Source organism: Mizuhopecten yessoensis, unplaced genomic scaffold (genome assembly GCF_002113885.1).
Source record: "Mizuhopecten yessoensis strain PY_sf001 unplaced genomic scaffold, ASM211388v2 scaffold7333, whole genome shotgun sequence".
Lineage (NCBI taxonomy): Eukaryota > Metazoa > Mollusca > Bivalvia > Pectinida > Pectinidae > Mizuhopecten > Mizuhopecten yessoensis.
Window position 1 is genome coordinate 373,694 of NW_018406995.1, and position 12,763 is coordinate 386,456.

Sequence of the window (12,763 nt, forward strand, 5' to 3'; positions counted from 1 at the left end):
TCTTTCTTTCCACATAGAGAAAATCACTGTAGTACCTCTGAGTCTGGAGAAGAAGATTTTTGAAATATTGATTAATTTTCCCTTTGGGGCCCCGCCCTGGCCCCAGGGGTTGGGATAGGAATCCCAATTTTACAATTTTGAAGTCTCATCTACCAAGGATGATTCTGACCAAGTTTGAAAAAAATCCATCCACTGGTTCTTGAGAAGAAGTTGAAAATGTAAAAGTTTACTCACGACGCACGACGGAAGACGGACGACGGACGATGGACGACGACGGACGAAAAGCGATTAGAATAGGTCACTTGAGCAAAGCTCAGGTGACCTAAAAATAATGCAATCACTCAATTAAATCTTATTAAAGGAAACTGATATAGAGAAAAATAAGAAAACATATCGACAACAATTTACGATTTACATGAAAGGATTAATCCTTAAGTTACATTCTAGCTTTTTCTTCAGTTCTCCACTTTTCCCCCGTTCACTCTTTCTTTTAAAGATATCAAGCATACCAATTTAATTATGTTACTTTTCAGAGCTTTAATTAGATGGAGGTTGGCTAATTTAGTCTATTACCGCAGTTTTAGAAGGACAATGACCATTGTAGTATTTTAATTCTACTCTACAGTTGAAAAAATATTTAGTAAGCCGTTCAATACAATGTATATGGGGGAAAAATAGCCCCATGCATGGAAAATTAATGGTTAAAAATCATGTAAACCAAATATTCAGCTAATGGATTACATTTTACGGCATAATAGGATACAACAGTTCTCACACATGGCATTGGGGTTGATAAATAAAATTCAAAACACATCCTTGTCTCTCATAAACGGGCAATTCAAAATCATCCTGATCCCTGAGGTTACAAACACAGAAATCTAAATTTCCATCACATCATATACACACACAAAAGGAAATTCTCATACAACTGCATTGCAAGTAAAAAAAAAAACACTGGGAAAAATATAATAAATGTGTGATTTTTTGAACCTCTTACATCAAAATATGATCCTTAGAATAGAAAATGCTTTCCTCCAAATCTTACGTTTAATCAAAAATTATGTTTTGCATAACATAATGTATTAATGTACAAAATTCTGGTATACACATACAAGGCACTGAATGGAACAGCTCCTCAGTACCTACAGGAACTTGTTACCCTGTATCAGCCGTCAAGATCACTGCGGTCGTAGTCAGAATCTTTGTTGTGTGTCCCAAAATCTCGTACTGTGACCTACGGAAACAGATGCTTTGGTAGGGTTTCGGCTACGTTGTGGAATAGCTTACCATCTGCTATTAGGAAGTCGAATACCCTGGCCAAGTTCAAGAGGGACATAAAAACTCACCTCTTCACGTCTGCATTTTAGAATCTTTGCAAAGACGTCATGTAAATACCACCCTTTTATTTGTTCAATTATGTGCACATTGCTTGTTAAATGTATGAAAGTGATTGCAAGCCTTTGTTGTTTGTTTTCACAATTATAACCATTACTATTATCCATATGTTGTAAAGCGCCTTAGAGTAATTTTACAAATTATATAGGGCGCTATATAAATGCTGTATATTATTATTTATTATTATTATTATATCTACCTTTCTTAAACTGGTGTTGACACCACTGGGTTACAACGCATGGGTGGTGCAATTGACATGTATTGTGATTGGAGACAAATTCACCAATATATTTCAAAATACGATTATGAATGATACATAATTATAATATTGAAAAATAAGATTAAAAATATTAGTTTCTCTCCAACAATCATACAAACTGCTATTTCTAATATAAAAACAATTTTTGATTTTGGAAGACATCTATATATAGCAAGGTTATCGCAACCCCATCATCATTTTATACACATGGGTATCATTATTGATAAGTTCGTTTCAAAAAATAGATCAGAAAAATATGACTTACACAGATTAGAACTTAAACAAGATTCTTTGACTTTGACCATTATGCTGTGGTCCTGATCGTGAGTTACACAAATCTTGGTATGAAATATTTCAATCCTGATCGATTCATTCTCTGATAAGCATTACAATAATTCTACTTTTGACCTCTTAAAGTGACACTGACCTTTGCGAAACAGTGGGACATGACTAAATGTCCAGTCATGATTCATATATTTTTCATAAAATATCCATTTTTTTTGGCCCTTTCAGAATTTGGTGCCTTATGAGACAAGCATTAGAAATTTTGGTAAGAATTAAACATTTCCAACTGAAAACAAAACTGATACTTTGTACCTGCTTGTGTCCTGTAATAGTTGATAACCCCTGTGTAGCATTTGTCATTATTTCAAATACCTTCTATGTGTTTAGGTCAATTTAGGGTCAGTCATATCCAACAAATCATAAACCTCTAACCAAAATAATAATTAATAATTATTCGAGGTTCTTATATACCGCTTTATCACAACCTAGTTCATAGGTCGTCTCAAAGCGATTCACAAATTATTATCCGTGGTTATAGGGCCTTTGCAACCAGCCAATATCTTTCTCAACTCCATGGGGAGCATGCAGCCGGTGCTGCCATTTCGGCGCTCTCAGCTAGCATTCAACAATACTAGCACTGCCCAACCACGTACTCATTTACAACTGAGTAGACTGGAACAAGCAGAGTAAAGTATATTGTTCAAAGATACAATGCAGTGCTGTGACGTGACTTGAACCTGCAACCCTTCGGTCACGAGCCTGACGTCCTACCACCAGACTACCGTGCCTAGGCCTCCTGCTATGTAAGATGGGCATGGATCAGTAACAATGAGATGTCTTGAGACATTTACTCTTCAATAGGATAAAGTATATTTAGAACGCCACTAGTACTGTCACATATCAATCATATTCTAGAGTGCATGTATGATTCTGTGCGAATTCTGGAAGAGAACATTTCTTTCTTTGCACTAAATCATAGTTTCTGTTACAGTCATAGAATCACCTTCATAACCTAGGTTCATGAATCTGTCATTGTTGTGATGGCCGCCGTGGCTAGCTGGCAGGTGCTCATTACTGATCGGTTGCCGGGGTGAGTTTTGCGATAGATTTTCTGAGCTGAAAGATGGTCCATAGTGAGTGGGCATTTTCCCGTAACCGATTGTCTGTCCTTGGCCACCAGGTGCGTACTTACGACTGACATTTTCAGGTTCCTCATATGGATTTTCATGGTAATAATAGGAACGTTGAGCACTTCTGGGAGTGCTTTCGTAGTCTGTATCAGAGGATCTATGGCTTATTGGCTTAAAGTATTGCCCATCATCTTCAATAGGCAATGGCTCCTGAAGATGGCCGTTATTTGTATGGTACATACCTCGAGAAGTTGGTTTAATAGTTAATGGGAGTTTGTTTGACAAGGGGTAACCAGCATGTGGCATTGGTTCGTTATCAACGGTATATGTATCTATGTTACTTGGCTTCTGTTCAGTGCTATAACTGAAACCCCTTGAAGGAAGAGGTAAGGTACTGGCCTTGTTATTGTAACTTCCTGTGTCATAGCCCGGATACCTTTCTATAGGACGCCTAATGCTATACGGCAACGTAGTAGCCCCTCGTCCCAATTCAAGATGTGAGGGGTACTTCCGTGGTTGAGACACTGGGTCCCCCTCGTAGTTCTGACTGGAGACGTCTTTCCTGTACCCTCGCTGATCAGACAGATTGTCTACTGATAGATGTTGTAGCTTTGGATCCCTGGTCTGGTTCTGACTGGAGGCATTTGTCCTGTACCCTCGCTGATCAGACAGATTGTCTACTGATAGATGTTGTAGCTTTGGATCCCTGGTCTGGTTCTGACTGGAGGCGTCTTTCCTGTACCCTCGCTGATCAGACAGATTGTCTACCGTTAGTGGTATCCTTTGTGCCTTGCGGTCATATCCTCCTGGTTTCCAACCTTGTGGCAGTGTACTTACTTTCTGATAGTCTGTGTATAAAGGCTGGCTGCCTGTAAAGAGAAAAACAGATATTTTGATACTAGACCCTACATGTTTATATGGTTCAGCTTATATCTTCAAACATAAAAACGAATAGATATATTATAAACGATGATTTCAGTAACAGTAGCTATTATAGAAGACCGCTTAATACAATGAATGATCTAAAATGATGAAGTTTACGGACCAGGCTAAGTAATGAATACATATGATAATGATGGAATGATGAATAATTGCAAAAAGAAATCTTCAGACTCAGAAACACTGGAACCAATTACTCTCAATGGCCCGAAATTTACTGGAATCAAATACTCATAAATTTATTGATGGTTATTTACTGGAATCAAATACATTATTCTGTGACCTTTATTGATGGAAATTTATTGGAATCAAATACTCTTTGTGGGTGTCCATTTACGTACATTTACTGGAACCAAATTCTTTTTAATGATGGACATTTACTGGAAACAATCATCTTTTTATTGATGGACATTTACTGGAACCAAATTCTTTTTATTGATGGACATTTAGTGGAACCAAATACTTTTTATTGATGGACATTTACTGGTATCAATCATCTTTATTGATGGAAATTTATTGGAATGAAATACTCTTTGTGGGTGTCCATTTACGTACATTTACTGGAACCAAATTCTTTTTATTGATGGAAATTTATTGGAATGAAATACTCTTTGTGGGTGTCCATTTACGTACATTTACTGGAACCAAATACTTTTTATTGATGGAAATTTACTGGAACCAAATACATTTTATTGATGGAACTTTACTGGAACCAAATTCTTTTTATTTTTTTGGATGTTATACTACAGACTGTATATAACCAAATACTCTTTGTGGCTGGAAATTTACTGGACTTTATAGATGAAAGTTTACTAGAATCAAATATTGTTTATGGCAGGGAACAGGAAAATTACCGAAATCAAATACTCTTTAAGGATGATAATTTAATGGAAGCAATAGTTGTTTCTGGATGGTAATTTACAGGAAGCAAATATTTTTTTATGGCTGAAAATATACCATGATCGATTATAATATTTTTACATATGGAAATTACAGGATCCAACTGCTTTTATGAAAGGAAATTTACAGGAATCATATACTCTTTACGGGTGGAAATTAACTTGAACTAAATACTCTGAATGAGTGGAAATGTCTTCAGGTGTTTTATAACAACGAAATGAATTTAAATACAATAACACCACAACAGAACAATGGAATGATAACTGATTGCAATATTCTGATGATGTTGAGCAGAACAGAACACAACCATATACCTGACTTTGACACGAACACAGCCATACCTGACTTGACAATCTGTGAGGAATTTCCCGCATACTCTTGTTGTGGTTCTGTGAATGTTCTGTGAAGTGTGTGACGAGGGCGGGAGCTCCGTGCACCTGATACAGAGAGACTGCCAACATGTAGGATCGAGGACTCTTTTTCTCCTTCAGGAAGGATGTCCACTTTTCCTCTCTGTACAAACACGAATACAGTTACATTTGTACGTAGAGGTTTGGAATATATTATCACATGTTTACCTTATCTCAAGTTTACATTAATAGAATCAAACACGGGTTTAAGAAGATGGCCCAATATAAGATTTTATATCTTGTCGCACGAGGCTTGCCCAGTGGTGTTACATTGGAATATATAGACCCATGTTAAATTGTTTTTCTCACAAACTTACAAATGAACATCGATCTGGTTTTTCCACCCAAACCACAAAACCCTATGTTTGAGTAGGAGGATTCCACATTCGTAACAAGGGTATGACATCACAGAAACAATACAGTGATGTCACGTCAACAATTCATTATTATGACATCATATAGCGCGTGCCACCTGTCTTTCCCTACCCCGTGTAAGATAGATTTATATTTTCCCTGGCAACAACTGGATCACCCTGTGAAGTATGTGAGAAAGATGAGATCATATACCGGGCCGGTACACATCAGAAAAAAGTCCCTAATGACATCCTCCGTGTTAAGTGTGATGCTCTAAAAATTTCTGTAAAAGATTATCGTACAAAGTTTACATTCTTTCAATTTCTAAACATTTGTCATGTTTATAAAGCCGATGGCTGAAGTATTCTTGCTTTCTTATATTACTAGTCACGAACCATTGTCATACGACTTTAGTCATTGCGAAGACATTTAGCCCAAACAAACAACCACGAGGAAGAGCTCATACAGTTATTTTTTTCACAAGAACCACAGAAAGCACCATACTATATGCTCAACAAATATTACCATACGTCTATTGACTTGTCGATTGATCAACATGTCATCTTGTCTTGACTGTTTTTTTTCCTGAAAGGAGAAAAATTAAAAAAAACATGTTACCCTGATCCTGATAATTGTATATATAAAGTTGTTATAAATCACATCGATAGATGTAAAAGCAATGAAGAAATGTATATTAGCCATCTTACCCATGTATCATATCTCAATATATTTACTTACTATAGTCTCTCTAACTCCAAACACAAACAGCTAAATTGCTGTATAAATTCTGTCTCATCTTATATTTCTCTATTAATCAAAGATATAAATTTTACAGAATATCAAAACGGAGAGGAACAGTTCGATATTTCTAAAATTCTAACAGACAACATATATAGCAGTTTAAACAAATGTTTTCAGAACGACCAATTTTCTTAACAACAGTCGAGCACTTTATGTAGCTAACAGATAAATATGCATATTACACTAAAAAAAATTGTTTTTTTTTTTAAAGTTTTGACTTTTTTGAATTTATAGTTATACGTATGCATTACCTCTCATATCACTCTTCAGCTATATCTCATACTTACAAAATACTCAAATATTAACACTGCAGGCAGCCACAGGATCAATGAAAACAAAGTGATGAAGAATACGATGTTGTCCCTCATAAAAACATCTGCACAAAAATAACAATGTAAAGAAGGCAATACAGCTATTGTGTACAGTACATTTTTCCACCGTCAAGACATTTACAAACAAAACAATCATCTTGGGCAATTTGTTTTACTTTCAATCCATTCAATATCTAAAGTAAAAGACTTACATTTAATAACAATGTATTCTACATGATCTGTGAGGCCCCATGATAACAAAATATCAGGCTATAGCTATTTGTCACTTTATATATCATTTGTTACCTCACACATTATATCTATTAGACAATACTAGTACTGACAAGCTAGGCGTGTACCGTAAGTACCGGTAATGAATGTGTATCTAGTACTTACCGAACGAGTCAATGACCTGGCTCCCCAACGCATTCCAGAACTTATTAATTTTTGATGGACTTTTGATGCATACACCCTAAAAACGTGAAAATCAAATTACTTGTATCAGGTTAAGCAGAAAGAGTAAAACTGCACTGAAATTTATCCAGTAAGACTCAGATCCTTTAATAGCAAGTAATATATGATATATATCTAATTATGCTGAAATGCTTAAAAAAGAAACTTTTTCATCATGTATAACAATAATAATAATTTGAGGCTTATTTCATATACCACTTTATCACAACCTAGTTCATAGGTCGTCTCAAAGCGATTCACAAATTATTATCCGTGGTTATAGGGCCTTTGCAACCAGCCAATATCTTTCTCAACTCCTGTGGGAGCATACAGCCAGTGCTGCCATTTCGGCGCTCACAGCTAGCATTCAACAATTCTAGCACTGCCCAAACACATACTCATTTACAGCTAAGTAGACTGGAACAAGCAAAGTGAAGTATCTTGCTCAAGGATACAACACAGTGCCGTGCCGTGACTCGAACCTACAACCATTCGGTCACGAGCCTGGCATGCATCCTATCACTAGACTACCATGTCTCATATCTGATAGCTAGCTGCCCACTCCAACAACAAACTCCAGGCCTCATAATTCAGAAGTAGGTTGAATACTCAAATTTATTTAACCCTTTTGACCTTGATTTTTTTTTAAACAAAAGTAATAATCCTTCAATAAAGCATGCTACATGTAAAATATCTTGACCCTGTGCGATTATAAGTTCTTGGGGGAAAATGTTGTTTGAAGTTTTGTTATCTCTTAATAGTAATTTCAGGGCATAGAGGTGTTTAAGGAAAGAAAATACAATGTTTTGATGCTAACAAATTCACTTTTTAAGGACACATCCTTTTGAATAAATTTTGATTACTACAAATGAATTCCCAATAATATATTATGTTATGTACTTAATTAAGCTTTTCTATGATTTCAATATTTACCGTCTGGCAATATCCTTGGTAACATGTGCGACCATTGTCAAGCAGCTCTGAGAAGCTGACACACTTAGAATCGCTGGTAGGTTTACAACATCTGTAGCATGCAAGTCCACTCTCTGTTAGAAACAAAAAAGTTTGATAGCTATAATCTGAATTTCCAGTCCATCAGCTAACATAACGAAACATCTAAACTAAACCCTTTATAATCAAGAAAACCTATATAAAACAGACCTAATTATATGCATATTTTCCATACATTTCAATGTAAATCGAACCTGTGGTTTTTGAAAACCTGTCTATATTTAAAACTGAAAATAATGATTTAAGATTTCATAAGTTCAGAGACATATATCAAAATTATGCTACAATGTATGATTAATATTTCCATGGCAGAACTTACAGTTTAGCACAGATATAATGAAATGATAGAACTATATGCAGTTTTGCATTTGCTTTGATTTTTCCCTTTTTTAAAGCCTGAGTTAAAAAGTGATTTCCCTGCTAACATTATCCTCGGATTATACACCTCATTTATTACACCGTATAAATAGATATCATACCTTTGTTTTGTGATAGTTAATGGTGTATCCACATGATATGTGTAATATGTACATGTGTTGAGTTAAGGATACACGCTACCTTACACATTATACCTGTAATATGTATTTGACTTAAGGTGATATGCTATCTTTATTAACCTTCACTGTGATTTTAGTTAGAGTTATCTCCCTTATTCATCTACTTGATAATTTGTTTTTATAGCATTAGTATGTGTCATCATTTTTAGTATTCCAAACCCAAATGACCATACATCAAAGATATTTTTTGGATTGTTTTGATTTGTCTCATGCAAACAATGCAATTTTCACAGAAAAGATACATGCATTTTTATATAGAAGTCTTATGTTAGCAAATAATTATCCTTACATATAATAATTAAATATATATTCAAACTAGAGTAAGTATTGAATTGGTAAATGTGAATATCTTAATTACCTGGTGAACACACACAAGGAATCATGCCCATTTGTTGACAGAATCCTACACAATTTCCATCAATACATTTGCCGCTGAAAAAAATGGAGAACAGCTGATTAAGATTACAAATTGTCAGGTGCTCTAAATAACCAATTTACATATTTCAGATTTATCTATGATAATATTTGTCTTAAAAGTACTTTATAGTTAATATGTGAAAGAAAAACCAAATTGGCATATTCATAGAAAACTAAATATTCAAGGCCGCCGGTAGATAGAAGTCATCATTAGTGACAACGAGGAATTACTAATGGAATGTAGAATCATGGACGAAAGATCAGGTCAGACAGTGAAATACACTTACACGTCCTGGCAAGACGTATTATCAGGCTTCTTGCTTGGTGGAGGACAGTCATATTGGAACCCACTAAGAAACTTTAAGGAAAATTTTCTATACAATGTCATGCAGTATACTGTAGAATCACTTATTTTCGTGGGGTTAAAATTTCCTGGTTTTCGTATACTAGCCTGTTTCAAGGATATTATATTTCGCTGATTTCTGATTCCCCCCTATCTATATCATACCAAATTTATGTTTTCGTGTGGTTTAAATTTCGTGGATTTTTGTTATCCACAAAATAAACGAAATTTAATGTCCCATGAAAATTAATGATTTTACAGTATTTGATTATATATTACTTTAATTATTACATTTATCTTACTGTTCCATACATGTCCTTAGAAGATTCAGTGTCATTATCGGATTTTTATTCCAAAATATTCATCATCTCGATTTTATCTGCATTATAAACTTCTAACTCAACAAAAGCTCATTAAAATAATTGACCTAAAATATTACATACATTTTTATGTATCAGTTTTTTTTTCTTTTCTGAGAGCTACTAATTGGCTTCCACACTTCATAGATTCAGAAAGACATACACAAGACTAATTAGGATAAGGTCACCATGAAATGTATGTTGGCAGTGAGTGAAGCGACAAATGAAATAAGAGGCATTATACCTCAAGGTTGTATGGCAGATGATCTCAATAGCTAAGCTTAAATGCAGGCACCCACCCTGTTCCCAGGACATTTGCCAAAGTGGGGACGGGGCTTATTTGCGAGAGGGGGCTTATCTGTGGTCAAATACGGTATTTTTACTTATTTGTAGTTTTCGTGGTTGCAGATTTCAGTGAATAGCAATACTGTGAAGGTATATACTGTAAATGATTTAACTCACTGAAGTTAAAACTTTCCATCAAACAGCAAAAGTTTGTGTTAACAAAATGACTTCTGAAAATGAAATCTTTAAAGAAAGAACACGTACATGTATTCCATTCTTTAAAACAAGACTGTATATACTGTTAACTGAAACATGCACACAGACAAATCTCAAACTAATCAAAATCTAAATGTGTCTGTTTTGGGCTGTCTTGAGATGTCCTCAAAAAGGATACTTGCACTGAGCATTGCCCTTGCAGTCAAAGTTGTCATCCACCATCTGTAGACAAATCGTGCCGGCCTGGGCCAGCTTACACTGAGAACAGCACGCCTTGTTGAATGGGCTGTGAGATAATTCAAAATGGTTATCATAATAAGATACAGATGATCTGATCTGATAGACCATACAAAGCAAGTTCTGTAGTTGAGTGTCGATTTTGACACCTGCCCCTAGGGTTAAGGCAGGAATCTCAATTTTACAATTTGATACTCCTTCCATTAAGGATGATTTTTGACTAACTTTGAATATTATCATACTGAGTATGGGCAAAATGTACCCAAAAATGTTAAAAACTATAGTAAACTTTACCCCCTCCCCAAGGGAGAACGGATGGCCCCTGGCTAATGAAATTAAGAATTTCAATCTTTTCTGAGGAATTCTTGAATTTTCCAACAACTGGTAACAAATCAATGACATCTTTCAATTATTCAAGTACACAATGCATATTAGAGATGGGACACCACTCTGAAATCCACATTTCAGTCAAGCAAAATTATCTCCCCTTGACATTTCATCTAAATTACCAAAATTTCAGAGAAATTAAAACTTTTAAATTCAATATAAGTAGTGATGTCTAATCCTGTGGTGAGATACACTGGTTTATACAGGACTTACCTGCAGTCTGACCCTGCCATTAGGACACACCTGTCTATACAGGACTTACCTGCAGTATAAACCTGCCGTTAGGACACACTGGTCTGTAAAGGACTTACCTGCAGTCGTAACCTGTGGTGAGACACACCTGTCTATACAGGACTTACCTGCAGTCTGAACCTGCCGTTAGGACACACTTGTCTGTACAGCAGTCGTCTGGCCTTGTTCCTGAGTCACACTCCTCTCCACTGTCCAAACGACCATTACCACAGAAGGCCAAGTAGGGATTCTTCTCTGTGTCCATAAATTAACAAAACAATACAGAAATAATTCAGATACTTGGTATAAGATACACTCCAAATGAAAGTTGTCAGTTCTAGTGCAAAAAGTAGCAGCATTCATAACCAAAGAATCTCTGGAAATTTAAACCCGCAACCTGTACTTAACAACGATATAAAAGTCTTATTTTGACAGCTGTAGAGACTGTTTGGTAATTCACCAAACTATGAACCCTGCTTATTTAGTTAATTACTTTCTAATCAGCCCAGTAGAACTGTACTTAAAGCTGAGAAATTTAAATTTCAGCCAATCAAAGACTGGTAAAGTTTGAATTGAATTGATGCAAAGTGCACACAGTTTTTATGCATAACATAAACAATATTTGTGCATTTCTTAAAAATAACCGCACCTTTTAAACAGTCACTGCCTTTACCTTCCAACACCTTATAGATAGATCGTCTGCTACAGGGGGAGAAAAGCTGCACAGAAAAAAAGTGCATGTTCTGTTACAAATGTATGGTTATATTACATGCTGTATAAGTGGGAAACATTTAATCAGTCAAACATTTGCCCTTCACTGTTCAGTGGACAAGCATAATCTAAATCCATCCATAGGTAGAGACAACATCATTGTAAAAACAGTAAATCATGATTATTTATATCACTTCTTTCCCCCTATTGACTGTTAGGTGTCAGTCTCATTAGCTAAGACGTAGTATATATTACTCTAGTTCCGAGGAATAGTTTAGTCATATTGAAAGTGAAATTATAAATTACATCTATACATGCCAATCTTTACGATGAAGGGAATGTGAATGTCCTGAAATTTTCAGCCGATGATATAAATAACAAAGAAAACAGATTAACCTTGTATTTCATTATAAATTACAACATTGTTCGAGTGAGTGCCCCTCTCTACATACCACATTAATTGATGAGTGCCCCCTTTCTACATACCACATTGTTTGAGTGAGTGCCTCCCTTTCTATATACCACATTGTTTGAGTGAGTGTCCCCTTTCTACATTCCACATTGTTTGAGTGAGTGCCTCCCTTTCTATATACCACATTGTATGAGTGAGTGTCCCCTTTCTAAATTCCACATTGTTTGAGTGAGTGCCTCCCTTTCTACATACCACATTGTTTGAGTGAGTGCCCCCTCTCTACATAACACATTGCTTGAGTGAGTGCCCCCTCTTTACATACCACATTGTTTGAGTGAGTGCCTCCCTTTCTACATACCA

General features: G+C 35.5%; 1 protein-coding gene across 1 annotated transcript; it reads right to left on the minus strand.

Moving 5' to 3' along the window:
• Positions 1-2,630: 2,630 nt before the first annotated feature.
• LOC110453479 (disintegrin and metalloproteinase domain-containing protein 17-like) lies at positions 2,631-12,755 on the minus strand (the record flags this gene model as incomplete). The annotated part of the gene is made up of 12 exons (XM_021502433.1): positions 2,631-3,938; positions 5,250-5,421; positions 6,198-6,257; positions 6,761-6,849; positions 7,181-7,256; positions 8,171-8,283; positions 9,164-9,237; positions 9,510-9,572; positions 10,604-10,711; positions 11,409-11,535; positions 11,930-11,999; positions 12,726-12,755. Coding segments are annotated over 12 exons (2,013 nt in total), but the record flags the coding sequence as incomplete, so codon positions are not given.
• Positions 12,756-12,763: the final 8 nt, after the last annotated feature.